Source organism: Poeciliopsis prolifica, unplaced genomic scaffold, assembly GCF_027474105.1.
Source record: "Poeciliopsis prolifica strain line A6 unplaced genomic scaffold, Auburn_PproV2 SCAFFOLD001, whole genome shotgun sequence".
NCBI lineage: Eukaryota > Metazoa > Chordata > Actinopteri > Cyprinodontiformes > Poeciliidae > Poeciliopsis > Poeciliopsis prolifica.
The window spans coordinates 23,742,278-23,760,601 of NW_026562376.1; the positions used below are offsets into that span (position 1 = coordinate 23,742,278).

The 18,324-nt window shown below is 39.8% G+C and overlaps 1 protein-coding gene and 1 long non-coding RNA gene across 10 annotated transcripts in view; one reads left to right on the forward strand and one right to left on the reverse strand.

Moving 5' to 3' along the window:
* The window catches only part of LOC129362726 (pleckstrin homology domain-containing family A member 7-like), a 156,121-nt gene extending 141,966 nt beyond the window's left edge, over positions 1-14,155 (reverse strand). For 6 of the 9 annotated variants that reach the window (XM_055034496.1, XM_055034474.1, XM_055034466.1 and 3 more), the window contains exons 1-3: positions 13,948-14,154; positions 13,734-13,810; positions 13,534-13,591 (exon numbers count right to left, since the gene is read on the reverse strand). In XM_055034496.1, the coding sequence (XP_054890471.1) occupies positions 13,534-13,591; positions 13,734-13,810; positions 13,948-14,030 (218 nt within the window). In that variant the 5' untranslated portion in view covers positions 14,031-14,154. Of the gene's footprint in view, positions 1-13,533; positions 13,592-13,733; positions 13,811-13,947 lie in introns of all 9 variants that reach the window. The other 3 variants (XM_055034544.1, XM_055034501.1, XM_055034459.1) reach the window with 2 other exon arrangements.
* LOC129362851 (uncharacterized) overlaps positions 1-18,324 on the forward strand; it is a 31,525-nt gene extending 13,201 nt beyond the window's left edge. The window contains exon 4 of the long non-coding RNA XR_008606278.1: positions 16,851-18,324. This is a non-coding gene — a long non-coding RNA (uncharacterized LOC129362851). The remainder of the gene's footprint in view (positions 1-16,850) is intronic.

The following is an 18,324-nucleotide window of genomic DNA, read 5'->3' on the forward strand; positions in this document are numbered from 1 at the left end:
TGGCAATGTTTAATAGACCATAAAATACTAAAAAAAAATAAATAAATAAGCGAAACTAATAAAAAAGAATTCCTAGAATGTTTTGCAAGAGAAACTCATTTTGTGGTAAAACGTCTGGAAGGAGTGCCATCAAGCAAGCAAATCAAGCGCAAAAAAAGCAGCAGATTTAGTCATTGTCCTTGGGCTGACATTTCCACGCAATAATCTTTAACTTTCCTGCTGCTCAGAAAGAAAACACAGACAAAACTAGTTCACACCTTCAAACTGACGAAGCAACAAAAAAAGCTATTGTTGACAAAGCTGTCTCTTGCAGCCTTTATCTGTCTGCCAGGAAACCGTTGGTTCGTTGCTTTAGCCGCGGCTCCGCAGCTAAACAAAGCCTCCCTTTTTGCTTAAAGAACAAAGAGCGTCAGAAGACAGACACAAGCCAACCCCACGTTCTTCACACTAATACAATTCATCACTTTCTGTTCCAGGTTGACGGATTTTTAGAAAATGCTATTTTTGGGAATCGTAATCTACTATGAGATGCTGCTTTTTCTCCTTTAAGCTCACAAAGAAGAGTTACTGGTATACCGGGGCATCATGGATCTCTTTACAGTCAAATAGTGATAAAAAGTTACAGTGCATAACAAGGGGTACATAACACCGATCCACTATTTTCACTTCCAATGCCGATATCTGAGCTTTAGTATCGATCGATGCCCATCCAATACAGAAAAATAGTGCTGAATTTTTTTTTTTTTTTTTTTTGAGCACAGGCATAAATGTACATGAATAACAAATTAATTTGATAACTCTGCACCAATACAGAAAACTTAAATACACCAATAGCTTCACAATCTTGCTCAAACATGTGTAAACAACTCAACTTTAATCCCTTCAGACCCCATGTCCACTGGAATGGACATGGTATTTATGTGGGATTAAACCAATTAATCCATTATGAGCAGTTATAATGGGTTCCTCACCCGACCCAGCAGGTACCCCAATTGCCCCGCCCCATACACAGACATCACTTGACATGGGCTTTGATATGTGGTTCAACCAGGATTTGAATCCGAACTCTCAGGTTACTGAGCATGTTGCCCTACTATTGTACTTCAGCTTCCTATGTCAGGAGTGAAATCAAATTCAAAAATACTTTATTAATCCTACAGGGAAATGAAAAACAAACAAACAAAAAAACAGGCATGAGCAGGATACAACCCTGCACTCCCAAGTTTCAGCGTGAGTTGCTATACTCAGTGAGCTATTTCACTGTGCTGAATCTGTTTGGCACAGAAATGAAATTCTAAATGACTTCACTGATCCCACAGCAAAATGAAATGGAGGACCTGGTTTGAACAGGAATTGAACCTAGAGGCTCCAGTTTCAGAGCATGGCGCTCTACTCAGGGAGCTATATTCCCTTAAAGTCTAGCCTGGTAAAAGCCAGCCTTTAGTTCTATGCCATGCTCCAGACGGCCGGTCTGGACCCTCGGATATTGAGAAACTATTGCTTGATTCTTGAAACGATTGGCTCTGATTTCACCCAATTTGGTTGTGACGCATGTGAAGGAAGCTACGTTACGCAGCTCATTGACACTAAGCAACAGGGCAAAATGGCGGCAGACGTCGTCATAAATTTAAGTGTTGTACACTGATATGCTGACAAATTGACCAATATAAACATTGAGTCATGAATGACATCATGAGTCTATTTAATATGAGTTTCACTTTTTGTACTGAATCTACCTAAAAGCACCTGCAGGGATTCATTTAGTGACTAACCATCTGACGAAACTTCCCAGGCTTAAAACAAAAGCCATCACACCCACCGGCTTGCATCCGTCACCAGCGTAATACCAGGCACAACTCTAAAAGGCTCTGGCATGTGTCATCACAAATCCTCACTGTACCCTTTGGATGACTGTAATGTTTCAGAGATAATAGTTCAAGGCTATGAGCTGAGATGTAGAAAAAGAGTAAAATGTTTGAAAATCACTGTATTCTCATAGCGATGCTTTCCGCTGTCCTCTTCACCTCTGCTACTGTCATGTTGGCAGTTTTGAATGAGTCAGTTTGTGGCGTCACAGGTTGCTGCATAGGCAGCTCAGCAAAAAAAAAAAGAAAAAGTTTTTCAAGGTTTAATAATGTCAATGTTTTCCGGAGGACAATTACTCCCGAGCTGATGGGATCTTCGGCCTGGTACAACGCGGGGCTTTAGAGGGTTTAGGTCTTGGAAGGCCACACTCCTGACATTATTGTAAGCTGCTTTGAGATAAGCCTCTTTGTCACGGCTTCATGATACTATCATTGTGCTTATTCTGCCAGTCAGGCAGCGCTCAAATCACTCTGCGGCCAATTGCAGTTCTCTGGCAGAAACCTTCTGAAACTGCGAGACATTGAATTATTCAGCGTCTCTCTGTAATATATGAGGCAAATCGATCGATCTACATTCACACAGCATATCTCAACGCTCAGGTTTTGCTGAAATCTGATTTTGTTTCTTGTTTTTTTTTCTGGCTGTGGTCGTTCATACTACTAACAAAGTGTGACCACAATTAGACTTCTGTATGAAACGGTTCACACGAACATAGACGTCACACAGCAGCACATTGTTTTATGATGTAATTACAGACGCCATCGTCTATGGGTCGATTTTAAAGTTGTTGAGCAATTGGAGCCAACAACATTAAAATCAAGATTAAAAGTTGCTACAAGATCATAAAAAGCTTCTCCTGCTTCAGAATTATGATGCACGTCTCACGTCGACGTAGACGTTGGATAAATGCGACATGGCCATTCAGACGGCAGACGATTTGAAAACTACCGGGTTCGCTTTCAAGTCTTTCCACAAATGGACGTGGAACAAATAAAAGATTTTTGAGTAAATTGGGCCGTCCAGAGTGCCTTCAAAAAGCCGGATAAGGATTGCAACTGGATCCAGTTTAAGAACAGCAGGGGAATCTAAGAGGTTCTAGAGGCCCAAAAAGTGAATAAAAATAACTTTATTATTCTGTTAGTGAAAAATGAAAAATGAAAGCTATTAATGAATTGAACTACAATCCTAGTCCTGAAGTAGGAAATCAAAGACAAAACAACATTATTGCTGAAAAAAAAATCTTAAATTCCAGATTTTATCTTTTAAATCTGAAATGTAAGTAAGTCTGAAAACCCAAAATATTTTCATTACTTCCCCTTCTCACCCAACCTACTTATACATGGAAAAGGATTCAATCAAAGCTGCACAGTGGTGCAGTAGGCAGCACTGTTGCCTTGCAGCTAGAAGGTCCTGGGTTCAATTCCCGGCCTGGGACAAAAAGAATGTCTCTTTGTCCAGGTGTGAGGTGTTCTGGAGACACAATGGCTGCTGAACCCATACAGAGCTTTGAAACAGAAGTTCTTCAGATGTTACACCAGCTGTAAAGTTGGTAGAAAAACAATGGTCTATTCCCCCCCCCCCAAGTTTTTAAAGAGTTTCTTCCTCCCACAGTCCAGAACATGACTGTCAGGTTAATTGGTCTCTCGAAATTCTCCTTAGTGTGTGTGTGTGTGTGTGTGTGTGTGTCCCGTCTGTCTCTGCGTTGCCCGGCGACAGACTGGCAACCTGTCCAGGATGACCCCACCTCTCGCCCAAAATGCTTCACTGGAGATAGGGACAAGGATGTTAGAAAATGGATGAATGAAGACTGTTTAAATGAACAAAAGCACTTTTTGAAGATAATACATTTTTTTCTGGTATTATCCATACCTTTAATTTAACCTACATTTTCATATCTATATTTTTTCTCCATTGGTCTGATATAATATTCTCATCTTAAATGTGTTTTCATCAGCAGAAAATCTTAACAGACATAAGGGCTGGAATACACCATTCAATGTGGAATTAATGTAAATAATGTTTCATTTGGTAAATAATATAGTTATAATATTTCCAGCAATATTATAAGTTACTGAATGAGACAAATCAAAACTTAACATTCTGTGTTTTTCTTAAATGACAGCCGTCTTCAAATTTCATGATTGTTTCTACAGTTGCTGGTTTCTGTTGATTTCACTGCTGGAAATGTGTGGATTTTGACAATGAATTTCACAGCTACACAACATCTTCAGCTTGTCTGTATGCTGCAGTCTTTACCTGCATTTTGGCGGTCTCGTCCATTTGCCTCAAACAAGTGAGCGCCCATCAATACCAGCCTAATTAGGTGCATGAACATGTATCTGGGAGGTTCAGCGCAGCCGCAGCCGGAGGTCTTAACCAAAGCTGTCGTTCTGAAAAGGTCACACAAACCGTTCATTTACGGTGTTCATATTGTATAAAAACCTTTTTTTTTATTAATATGCAGAATTTACTATAGGATAAAGTGGTTACAACCACTCATGTATGTTTTTCAAATGTGTCAAAAATCCAACACTTTTTCATGTTTTTTTACATCAAAGATATACTCTACGTGTGGCAAAAATGATCAAATAAATGTCACATAAGTCCTGGGTAGAATAACGGATAATTATTTTTTATAAATGACAGATTTGCTTTGTCATGACAATAGATACTCTAATGAGTTCAATGAAATGTAGGAAAACATGATTAAAAAATTTTGACAATTCTGCAGCTGTTCATAATGAGGATTATGATTACACAGATATGGTCACAGATTTCAAAAATAACTTTCATTCCACAATTATATGTTAATTGTGACACAGGCAGTGGCAAAAAAAAAAAAAAAGAAAAGAGAAAAAAAAATGGCTCCAAGGAGCGCCGAAATTAATATTTATGAAACATCAATTCATTTGTTGGTTGGCTAATGATGATAATAATGAAGCTGGCAGCATCAAAATGAGCGCAGACAGTGATGAGTCTGTCTTCATGCTGCGCCAACGTCTCTGGAGTTCAAACTGTATGAGCTGTGATTTTAGGAATGCACTGACTGTCACACATCCATACAAACGGGAGTGACTTCTCTGCAGAATTGTTTATTTCAGCCACACTGGATGGATTTTCAAACTTCTTATTGAGATTTAAGGCCTGACTTTGACTAGGCCGCTTCAAAACCTTCAATTATTATCGATAAATTTATTATCTGGTCTCATCTTATTGTTCGTGTTATGTCAAAAGTCTGGTGCTCTCTTGGACTTTATTTTCTTTTACACTGTTTAGTAGTGATGCACCGATGCAATATTAATATCAGTATCTGTCCAAACATAAAAAAAAAAAATGTGCTCTATCTATAAGGTCAGATCGATCCAGCCCAATTCCATGTTTTATGCTCTGATTGACATCATGCTTTAATATTTATTTTACATTATGTTTAGATTTTCTACTTGCACGTTCTGATCAATCTGAAGGATTTATTAGAGTTTATTTTTACATGTTTGACCAGCGTAGTCAATTTGTTTTTGTCAGTTTCTTTATTATTTATTCAACATGGTCTGTTATACTCATAACTGAAACTGAATAAATTAAAGTTGTTTTTACATGTTTTACCAAACTTGTGAAGCTATTGGTGTATTTAGGTGTGCTGTACTGTGCAAAGTCATCAAACAAATTCGTAATTCAATAGACTTATGTCTGTGTTATAAAGGATTCAGCACTGTTTTCCTGTATCGGTATCAGCAGATACCAAATCTCAGATATCGGTATCGTATTAGAAGTGAAAAAAAAATCTGATTGGTGCATTCTTACTATTTAGGAATAATTTTTGCCATAGAGACGGCCCAGGTAGTCATCTCATATTGATGTTAGGATAAAGTATCACTTATTGTCAAATGCGTGAGTCTGTTTAGAACGTGCCGAGTTCATCCAGAGAGCAGAATCAGAGGAATCTGATAAGTGAGATTGATAAGCAACCTGCAGACAAACCGATGAGAAGGCGAATGGAGCAGCCACAGAGTTCACCGGACAGAGAAAACTAAAAAAAACTGCAGAAAACAAACAGCCCAGACATCGGCAGCGCTGGTATGTTTTAATAAATCTCAGTATGCAGCTCTTGTTGAGCAGGACTTTCTCCTAATCCAGAGGACGGAAAATCATTGGGACGGACATTAGGACAGATACAAACAAGAAAAGCCTGGTCTTTCTCAGGTCTACTGTCACAGCAAAAACTTTCTGTTCAGTAGATCATTGAAAACTACCACTAAATGTCTATACTTCTGTTTTAAATCTTTCTAATGCCACTATTATATTGTGGTACATTTTATTTCAGATTATCTCATCGTGAGAATCTGCAACTGTCCTATTCCTGCTGCTATATTACTTTATTAAACAAGTATAATAAAACTTCTGAAATTTAGTCATAAATTTTGTTTTATTTTATGAGCTGTAGTTACTGTAGTAATTTCTCCTTTTACATAACTGATTCTCAATGCATTATGGTTTTCTCACGATGTCTGCATGTTAGGGGCAAAACAATTAATCGGGTTAATCGTGATTAATTGAGTATTGAAATAATAGTGAAATAATTTAGTAACCCATTAATCGTTAACAGAAAAACTCAAAAATGTAATTTCCTGAAAACATATTTAGAGCATCAATTAAATCAAAGCTATACAAATATATATATACATTTTGCATTGGAATGTGTTTCAGTCAAAACTCCTCAAGTTCTTTAGACTTATGCCATGTTACTGCATTTTACTGCAAAAATGTTTTTTTCACATTTAAAAGAAGAAGTTGGATTAGGTGCTTATTTGTATCTTTCAAACATTTTACAAAAAAATCTTAACATGGTTAAATGGAAAATATGGAGAATGTGCCAATTTATTTGAACCAACGAATTGTCAGAATAATTGTTTACTAAAATTATCATTGGCTGTAACCCTACTGCATTTGTAAATTTTTCTTTCTCCCCGTTGACCTTCTAAATTTTGCACAAAATTACAGCCTCAAATGCATCCCTGAAACCTGTCATTTTCTTTTGATTACCTGTTTTTATTTTAATTCAGCGCAATGCAGGCTCATCCGGTCAGCCGCGTTGGCCAGTAAGTGCCTTAAGCGGAGTCGCGGGCCGAGTAGTGGAATCACCGTGTTACCGTTTTATCACTCCTCTGCAGATTAGCTGAAGCAGAGGATAATGAGGTTTGTAGGACTGCACCAGCTGTCCTAGGCTAGCTGCAGGAATCTCTGACATCAAACCTGCTCCATCCCTCTTCTGTTTCATTGTGTGCATGTGTGTGTGTGTGTGTATGTGTGTGTGTGCATTATGAAATCTCCCCCAACCTCATGCCTTCTTTCAGTCCCCTTCAGCAGAGCTAAACTCAGTGCAGACATTCCTGCTGAAGGTTTATCCCCAGATTTGATCTCTCCACCTCCTCACAACAGCAGCACCCCCTCTGGGAGTCACCGGAGAGTTCGGGCCAGTTTGACCCATTACTAGCCCCTTGAAGGGGAAAGAAAATCACACATATTTTTAGTGTGTACCCGCCTAGGTCTTACTTTAAGGTAAACAGGCATCGTTTGATGAATGTTTGAAGGAAAATGACCTGTTAGGTTTGGAAACTCGCAGAAACATAGGCATCAAGAAAAACAGAGGAGGGCTTCATCAGAGCAGGCCCAGGCAAACAACAGAATGTGAGCGTTTAGGGCAGCCGTGTCAAACTCATCTTCATTTTGGGCAGTGTCAAGGTCATGAATGCTCTCAAAGGGTCAGTTGTCCCAGAATGTATTTGCACAATCCCATTAACAAACTGTTAAAATATGATTGGTGTCTCCATTTGATGAGATCTTCTTCAAATGAACCGGTATTGAACAATCCTTCTTGGATTACGCGATTGCTTTTGGAATTTTTTAGCAATAAAAATCAAAGATCTTGTGGCGCTAATTTGGAAATATTTGCAAGAAACTTTGCAATATTTTTGCCCATGTATGACGGTAAATGTGACTTTTTGTTACTCACTTCTTTATATGACTGGTGTCCTAAAGAAGTGCATCAGAAAAGAAAATTATTTTCAACATTAATTGTGTTTGTGGGGCTCTAAATGCCCCGCAAATTAGAGCTCCTTTTTATGACACGCAATCATACTTTTACCTAAAAGGAGGCAGAAAATAGTTATTGTCACTTTTAGAATTTTATCACAGTGGTATTGTAAAATAAAACTTTAAGTCCATTTCGCCCAGGTTCCAGTTATGATTGATTATCCGAGTCAGTATTTGTCCTTGCATGGCGCAATGAGGAACCTAGTCAGAAATGGACTTTACGGGACTTAAAAACATTTATAGAGTGTTGATTTAGCATAAATTACTCATAAAACTTACAACATAAATCACATGCCCGTTGTAATAACTGGCTCTAAGGATGATTAAAAGCCACTGGAAACAGCACTAAGCCAAAAAGAGTGAGGTGGGGAGTGTGTTATTCTTTCGTGGAGTAATAAGAAGCCGAAAAAACATTTTTCACATAGAAGAGGCTCCAGCAGTGGACCCCTGGAGGGCTGTTACACAACTGTAGCTCTCTACATAAACACCCTCTGTTTGAAGTGAAAAAGGATATTGGATTTCAAAGATGAGATCACTTCCCTTTGTTAGTTTAGTTTGAGAAATACCGTCTGTCGGCCATTTAAATGTGCGAACAGCCTGGTGAAGAAGATGAGGAAATAAAAGCCTCTGTGTGCAGGTGGAAGTCGGGGGAAGCCAGGAAACGTGAAGTTCCTTCAGTTTGCTTTTCATTTTTTTTCCGAGGACATCTGAGCTTTGTTTAAATCGAACAGCATCAGCCTCGACAGCACGAGGCTGCTTCTTGTTCGTTTGCCGCAGTCGATTCAGTTCCATCCAAAAATACTTTATCCTAAAGGAAAATTAAATGTTGTGACTCATATCATCAAAGTAAATTCGTTATGGACGGTGAAGCTGCGGGCGGGAAGGATATCCGGTAACAGTCACTCACTGAAGGCCACTGCTGCTATCACAGTCTGAAGACTATCATGACATGCTAACAATATCCAGGCATCAGACACCATAATCTGCAGCAACGTGTTCTGAATGACACCATCAGTTGTTGGCTAGCGCTTCTAATCCGCCTCATTTGCTTTTGCCTCTTTCAGAGGTAATCCTTTTTAATTGCATTATGTAAAATCAACTTTTTTGAGCTTTACATCTTTTTACAATGTTATTCCGTCATCAAAAACAGACCTGGAGTGTTGCTTTAATTCCTTCATGCAGGTTTGGAAAATCCTTCAATCTCCATGGCAACCATTCAGTTGTGCAAAACACCTGGGCGGACGTAGCCCCGCCTTCGAGGACAAAGCTCCTCCTCTGAGCTGTAGTTTCCAAGCTTCCACCTCACAAAGCAGCCGTCCACCACTCAGCTCCTTAAGACTAGCCAGTAGCAATTAGCAAACACTAATTGCTGGAACTGCACATCTGCTGAGCTCATTATAGGAGCTCCTTCTCAGTGAAAGCCTGGTGAAAACATTAATAGACGAGGCATGTTGTGATGTCTTCCTGAAGGCGCAGTTTTCGAAAGAGCTGGAGGTTATTAAAGAGACAGAGGCCCGATTTTAAGATGATAAATTGCAATGTCAAATTTCTTTTAAGTCACATTTGATACATTTAGCAATTTGTAACACCTGAAGGTAATAGTTACTTCAGTATTACATAAAATGGAACCATGTACCTGAAAAACACATAATAGTGCCCCGTCTAAATATAATCAATGGGAGAGATCATAATGGACAATCCTCTAGAAAGAATAAGTCCAAGTGACATCAGAATTTCATGGCTTTTCAAAAGGTTTTGTTTCTGATGTAAAATGACGAGATTTAATTTTAAAAATGTAAGTTTATAGGGCCAAATATTGTAAATATGGCCTTTTAAACATACTAAATTTTTATGAATATAAACAGTGCTTATTTTAAAGCAATGCTGACCAATGTAACACAATGCTAAATCTGGAAAAATGAAAATAAAAGTCAAGATCACGTTACCACTCATTTTAAGACTTTATAATCAATGAGACTCAAAACAGGTTTGCTGCTTTTGACCTGCCTGAGGCACAAAATAAACACTTGACTTCAACTGGCCTGGTTCAGTCATTGAAGCCAAAAGAAGTCATTATGTTACAGCCAGCACCCTTCAGTTTCTTAACTTCACGCCATCAAAACTGTGAGCTCAGGAAAACACTGCAAAACACTTGAAGTTGAACAAACAAGCAAATACTCTAAGCTGCTCTAGACTCTCACGTGATAAATAAATCATACATCTTAAACAAACATCCTTTTCATTTAAGACAAAAAAAGGCTATTTTTACTGGAGCTTGAGCACTATTGTGTCATATTCAGAATGTAAGTGTGATAAGATCGTCCTTTGGGATTCCAAGTCAATCAGCAAAAATGCAGACAGCACCCCCCTCACCCTCCCTGCTGCTCGCAGCTGCACCAAATGCAAAACAAAAGAGACATGCTGCAATCAGCAGTAATCTGCCTATCAAATAAAATGTGGCAAATCACAACGTGAGACTGATTTAAATTTGCTTTGACTCTGAAAGAGAAAGTCCCACACTCGAGGAGTTTTAAAATAGAAAATCGAAGCTTCCTCTGTGAATTGCGAAAGCAGCAGGCGTGAGGGAACTGTTGGGAAAGCCAGCTCTGGACACTTTTCAGCACAGATCAGATACGCAGGCTACATGCTACACATGCTAGCATGCTAGCTGAGGACTTTGTAACAAAGTATTCCAGCAAACAGCAGAGCAGTGGCTGAACTCCGCACGCGGTGCCCGAGATTAGAAAAAGGTCAGGGAAAGTTGGCGCCCAAGAGCTAATCGTGTTACTTTGCTTCATTCAATTATTTAAAAATATACAAGTTGTTCATTTCGTCGTCTTCTGAGAGAAAAACAGAGACGGTAGGAAAACTGAATCCTTTTCCATTTACCTAGTTTTTAAGTAACTGTTTCCTTCTTCTTCTGTGTGTTTCCTAAATGTTTATCTTCAATTAGAGAATGGATGGAAAATGTCACTCTATCTTAAAAAAGAAGTTTCTTCCTTCTTACTCTTCTTCTTTTTGAATCTTGTTCAAGTCTGAAGTTTGCTTGAATTATTTTTCAACAGAAGTGAAATTCCAGGTGGCCCACTTAAAGCCCAAAGCTTCAAGTTCAAATGCTAAACAATCAAATATTCAAGCTAACGACAATGATTCTCCACTTTACATAAATGCATGGCTCTTTTGAGACGTTACACTGCTCCTATGCTTTAAGGTCCATTTCAGGTGACGCCAGACTGAACATAGTTTTCTGTGGCTTGCATGCTGCCCCTCCCCTACCTGTTACTGTTTGTTCCTGGTCAGCAGGCTTAAAAAGAAGAATACTCCCTTGAGTGACAGATTAATTTCAGGTGCTTGGAAACTATTCTAGCACGGAAAATACAAACAGCTTCAGTTTATTTACAATAAAATAAATAAATAAAAAACACTGCCTGTCACTCTTACTGAGTGACAATGTGTTTAGCATGATGAGACATAAAATACACCCATAATCATCAAGTGAGAATTTTACAAAGAAAAAATATTTTCCACCAACCAGAAAATGCCTTTCAGATTGATCGGACATAAATCGGGGCATAAATCGGCACATGCCGACAGAACACGCTCTAAATAATTGCTCTTAAGTGTTCAGAAAGGAGGTTTATTTGGTATGTAGGTATGGTGTTCCGCAAGGCTGTGTGCTCAGTCCTCGCCGAGAGTCCGAGTATTTAATAGGCTGCGAGACAGAGGGAAGATATGTCGCAAAGGTCATCGGGCCATGACCTGTGCATGGGTTGTGTGCTTTACCCCGCAGCCACAACCCGTCTTTTACCACTAAGTACAAACATCATCAAATTTTGGAATAACACAATAATGGCTTCATTTCTCATTTGAAGCGTCAAAATTGATTCCCACTGACGTACTCGTACGACAGAAATTGCATCATCTTGTTTCTTCCTCTCTGCGGGTGTTGTGTTACTGATCTAATGTTTGTGGGTGTGTTTTATGTAGAAATGAGCTCAGACAGCTTCGCTTTAGATAGTCCGCTCCCACCATCCTGTTTTTGTATGAATTTGTACATTTGTACGATTCTTCATAAAATACCTACAACGATTGTCAAATGGGTAAAAAACATTCTGGATGGAAATTGTAAAGTTGTTTTTGTTTCAATTACCAATTTACGCGTCAACTGTTCAGCTTCAGCAGAAGTATGGGAGAGCCTTAAGATGAACATGTCGTTACGATTCTCTACAAGTAACCGGGACCTTAGCGTCCAATGAGATGACGCTGGTCTTCATGAGACAAAATAAATACCATGCTCCCCAACAGTTCAGTAATGATTCAGTAAAAAAAATTTAAAAAAGACTGCCCTCAAAATTTCTGGAAAATAGACTCCAAACATTACAAACCTGGCACACAAAAAAAAGATCATCACTGAGATTATTTCCATCAGATCCTGAACGACTGGAGTCATCATAGCAGCAGTTTCCGTCTGGCAGCTGACAAGACGACCCAACAGAGGTCATCAAAGTACCACAGAAAATCATTAGAACCAGACATGCTGCTAAACATGTACAGGGCGCGGTGCCTGCAGCGTGCAGCAACGTAATGAAAACACTTGTCACACCCAGGATACTTTCTCTTCTCTTTGCTGCCCTCGGGGAGGAGTCTTGAGTCCTCAAAAACTGTTACATCCAGATTTAAATTCAGCTTCTGTCTGGGTACTGCAAGGACAATGGACTTGAAGAACTGATGCTTCAATGTAAAGTACACTATTGGTCGTTCCATATTTTATTTAAGTGTTTGTAGCATAAAATAATCCTGACATATTTTACCAAATTCGATATATTCTGTTCAATGTGCCACCAGGGAATCGTAATTGAGTTCTACTTTTTACAGTGAGAGTGAGCTGGATCAATTAAACATGTAAATGTTAATATATTAAGTAAATATTTTTATTTTCTAAACTGATAATGTGCAGAGAGGGGCTGGAGGGGGGGATAAAGCTTGTCTTCATACTTGGTTTCAGAGGTATGGTAAGCCCTGGACAAGCCCCCACTCTGTCACAGCCACACCCACACCCACACTTCTGAGCAACCAATTAACAGTCAAGCTCCTGGACTGTGGGAGGAAGCTGGAGTACTGGAAGAGAACCAACACAAATCCCAGGTCGAAAGCTGGAAGCAACAATTCCACCAAGCAGCACACACACACACACACACACACACACAGAGGAAAAGATCTGACCTTTAACCTATTCATTAAATAGCCTTTCCTCTACCTACAAGCTCACAAGTAGGACGTGTCGGTGGAGGGTGAATTTTCAACAATGCTCGACAGAAACTCTTCTTTCCTCTCTGGTATCCAGACAGCAACAGCAGCAGCAGCAGCAGCCTGAGTCATAGACAGAACCGCTCAGCATTTCCTGCAGACGGTGCGCGGCGGGCAGGTTGGACCCAGACACACCTCTTCCTGACCCGCACTGACCGGCTCTGCGCCAAATCCCGCTGCTCGGAGCGGGATTTGGAGGCAGCAGCCATGTTAAGCTGCACCGTAACTTCAAGACTCAGCCGAACAGAGCGCCGGGTTTACGGTCCTTACTTTATGAAGTAACTCGCTCCTTCATCCGTGAAGCCTTCCTCCCATCCCGGCGGCAAGTCTGAAGAAATCACGAAAAAAAAAAAAAAAAAAAAACCCTGACTTGTAGTTGAAAGTTTGACACTTAAGTGAGCGGCAGAAAAGTATGCTGTCGTAAAGGTAACAGGTGAAAGTGTTTCTGCCCAGCCGGCTAAGCTAGCTACCTGAGCGGATCATGTGTCCGGAGTTCACAGGCTCACCGGAGCGGGGATGGAGCCAGGTGGTGCTCCGCGTCTCATCACTGCAGCGCGGGCACAGAGCAGAGAAAAACACCTGTTACACCGCCGGAGCGGGGGGGAGGGAGAGCGGGGCCGGCAGGGAAGACACGCCGTCGAACCGGGACCGACGGCGTCGGAGATTCCTCACGCCGACACTTACTTGATGAAGAAAACCCTCCCGTCCCCGCAGACACCGTAGGACCAGTGTTCCGGTAAGGTGTCCCGTCCGAGAGGCGCCGCCATGATCCGTCCGCCAGTCCTATTTCATCTCCATGGAGCTCAGCGATCACTGGTGGAGCTGGCGCTGCCTTCAGGGACTCGCTTCACTGCCGTACATCCGACAATCGAAGTCTGAACATGCTCAGAGACTCTGACCGTGTCTGCTAGACACGCCACACTGCTGCATGTAATGACAACTATTATTACAAGGAGATTAACTTCTGTTTAGGTTGCTGGGAGTTTTTCTGTTTAAATGGACCAATATTTTCTTTTTCTTACAGCCAGACAGATGCAATACATTTTAGACAGAGATGACATAATTGTATATTTTCTTTGACATTGTTTTATATATATATATATATATATATATATATATATATATATATATATATATATATATATATATATATATATATATATATATATATATATATCAATTTTAGTGCTGCCAATAAAACATAGTGTTATTTTTTTTTTTTTTATTTTTTTAGAATACACAGTTGTCGAAAAATGTGTTATAATTTGGATTTTGATACATCTTTGTGGTTCTGCTAGACTAAACACCCACTTAATATATTTCTCACTATATTATCCATGACTTACATGGATAATTATTGTGTGCAGCATAATAAGCTCATCGCAGTCGCTGCATTTTGGAATCAGGTAACTGGTTTGGTGAGCTGCTTCCTCGGTTTTCCATTGGAAGATTTAAAGGGGCAGTACTATGTAAAATCCAATTTTTCTGAACTTGAGTCGTGGCATCATGTTATCCCCTCATCTAAAACATTCCCAGAGTGTTTGCCTTTACTCTTCCAAGCATGTTTGAGAAATCCTTTAATCTCCCGTGGCAACCATTCAGCTGAGGGAAATGCCTGGGTGGGCCTGGCCCCGCCTTCGAGAACAAAGCTCCTCCTTGGAACCATTAGTTGCATCACAGCCACAGAATTAAAGAACAGAGAGGCCGGTCCTTTGAGTGTTATTATTCTCAGGCATAATCTGTAAAATGACATTTTTTTATTTTTTTAAGTACCAATTTTCAAACCTTTTATTTTTTGAGTAATGCCCATTAAATGAGTTCAGCTCATTTAATGCTGATCAGTGAGATCAAAGCCCCGCTTTGGAAACGTGAAACCTTGTCACATTTTCAATTCTCTGCACACAAGCCGAGTCTCGTTCACGTTGGAAAACTTTGCTTAGACCTCACAGGTGAAGGTGTTGTGTTGTAATTCAGCTGTTCCAGAGGCAGGCCTCATAGATTTTGCGTCGTAAAACAAAACGCAGGGCAGTAAAAGTGCCACATGATGGTAAACGAAGTTAAATATGCTTTTGCTTCTCCCACAGCAGCCCTGCTTAGAACACAAAGGTCAATCCTTGAGATTTCTGGAAGAGAGAGACACAGAGAGAGAGAGACGTCAGTGCAAAAACGTTTTCATGCCACAAAATGACTGCAGAGGAAAAGGAAGGAAGTTTCCCCTCAGCTAAAAGCAGAAAGTTCATTCTGAGAAATTATCTCCTGTATAAAATCCCAATGTCATTTTTATTTAAAAAAAAAAAAAGTTAATTCTCTTAACAGCTCAAAATGTAACACCTCCTGTTCATGCCTCGAGAAAAACATGGTGATAACTTTCCACAATTTGTCGGCTTTCTGAATCCCCTGTGCATAAAGTCTTAAAGTGATGAAAAGTCAAATACCATGGATGTTTTCTTCATCCACTTCCTGTTCACGTTCCCGGCTCTTCCTGAGCCCTCCATATTAATGGAGGGCCATTAATATTTTTAAACAACACGGCCTTCTACATGGAGCATTTATTTCTCCTGGTTTTTGCAAACTGGTGGATGCTCTCACATGCTGAAACTGGGCAGTAAACAAATCGGTCCGTTATTAATCAAAAGCCCCAAAGATGTGTATATTTCCACAAACGGGTGGTGATTGTAGAACTGGGCTCAGCGCTAATGCTGGACCAAAACCACTTTGATACAACGTCTGCCATTTAAGATGAATCTCACCAGACACTTTTAAAACAAAAGCTCCTCTTTATCATATGTGTGATCTACATTTAACCCTCTCCAGGCAGATGTTGCAGATTTGCAACAGCTAAATGCTGCTTAGCTAGTCTTTGCAAGTAATTTGAGCCTGAGAGGGTTAAGGCTAAATAATAGTACATTCGCAAAAGGAAAAGGTTCAAAAATATATTAATTGACAACCACTGAGGCCAAGCCAATGCTTTAAGCCACAGAGGTAAAGCTGATGTGCTGATTACCTTGTCAGCTGAATTAAAGTCAGAGTCATCTTTGATCTTTGTGCAGGTCGTCCATTTATTGATGCCAGAAATGGACCTTATACAACGATCCATCCATCAAGAAACCCGCTGACAGCTTCTGGGGTTCAGCAGTCTGAAACCTGTTTCCCTCTTTCGGGTGGAACACCTGTCTTCACCCACAAAGGTTTCCACCAAAAAGAACGTATATGACCTGTGTGACAACAACCCATTCACACATGCATTCTTAATCTGCTCCTACAACCACTATGAACTTTCAAAACAAATCTTACGAATGTCCGTTTTTGAAAAACGGTTGCGGGGGCGAGAAGGTCGGAATCGGGTCATTCAGACTGCGGTGGAAAAACTCCTGGATATTTGTGCCTATATGAGTCACATTCGGGGAAAAATTTTTTAAAAATAAAGGTTCTGGTTGTCATTACTATAACTGCCCTTTTGGATTAACAAATTTGTTTTTTGTATTTTTTATTTTTTGTATTTGAACTGAATTTTAAACTTTAACCTACCTGTATGTAAACATACTGTCGTTTACACTTCATTACTTGTCTTTCGGTTTACTCTGCAGAGCGACGGCAGACGTTTGGGAGATCCAGGAGGAGCTCAGAGGAGGCCTGCTGCTCGGCCATGTTGAGAGGAGCCAGATGAGGCGCCGCAGTCACCCAGGAAGGAAGCCTCTGGTGTGACTCCATTAAAGGTCTACAGGGCATGACCTGCTGGGCACATGACTACAGAAGAGGCCAGATGGAGTCTGCGAGCTGGAACAAGCGACCAAAGTCAAACATCCTTTTATTTGCTAGATGTCACAAAGGGAGAAATAATATGTCAAGAGATTTGTCTGTTATACGTCTACTGATGTTTTGACAGAGAAAAAATTTACATTCAGAACAATTACGGTCTCTTTAAGTCGTGATGGAAAAGCCTGCATGACGTCAAGAAACACAATAACCAATTAAACAAAACAAAGATTTTTGGATGCTATCATCATCGAAGTCACCAAAAGCAATCATTGCCAAATATTAGAATGGATCAACGTTCCTGTTCTAATTAATCAAAGGCCGTTCTGAACATTTTGTGGGGGGATTTAGCTTCAGTGTTTCAGTGTCTCTGCAGTTTCCTGGAAGTTTATCCTAGATTTGTAGAGGCTAAAAACTGAATGAGGCTTCTGATCTCATGGCGTTGGAAACGTCTGATGAGGTCAACGGGCACATGTGAGTGAATTGGAGGTGCGTCTGTGGATGAATTTGAAGGTTCACTGCTTTCTTGTTTGACACATTTGGAAAGTCAAAGAAACTCAGCCAGGTTCCCAGGAAGTAAACTGATTTCCTGGAACAATTTTCAGGTGCTTGAAGGATCCACTTTCATCAGTTTAAACCGCTATAAGTAAGAATAGATGGGAACGTCCAAACGTGTCTGGACCGAGCCAGGTTCTGTGTCTTGGTCCAAAATGTGGAAACTAACCCACAGTTTGTTAAAATGCTGCTGAAGCTGGTGAGAGCAACATATGCAAAACTTTGTCTATATGCGATTAATGTAAAAAAAAAAACAAAGAAACACAAGTTTGCAATTATGATGTTTTAATTAAATAAGAAAACCAATTAAAAAAAACAGGTAAGTCATCAAAAAACAAGCTGCGCCATCAGCCTCTAACTGCTTCCCGTCATCTTCCAAGTAGTAACAACTGGTTGCTGGTTGTAGTTCAAGTGACTTGTTACAGGGAAAAGAAGTGTGTCCATTGCAGTTTTGTGAGGTAGACCAATTTCGATATGGCCAAAAAGAAAAAAAAAATCTCATTCTGGTGCCTAACCCTTTTTTTATTTTAAGTTGTTTGTTGTTTGTTTGAGCCAATTTGTTTTGTAAAGAAAGGCACCTACTGAAAAAAGCCAGACTACAGTTTGCAAATGCACACAGGGAGAAAGGTCTAATGAAACGGAATTCGAACCATTGTTACATTGTTTATTTTACTTATACGTTTATCATTTATTATCAAATAAATAACAGGTGAAAAAAAATTACTTTTGTAAGAGGAATTTACTTTTGCT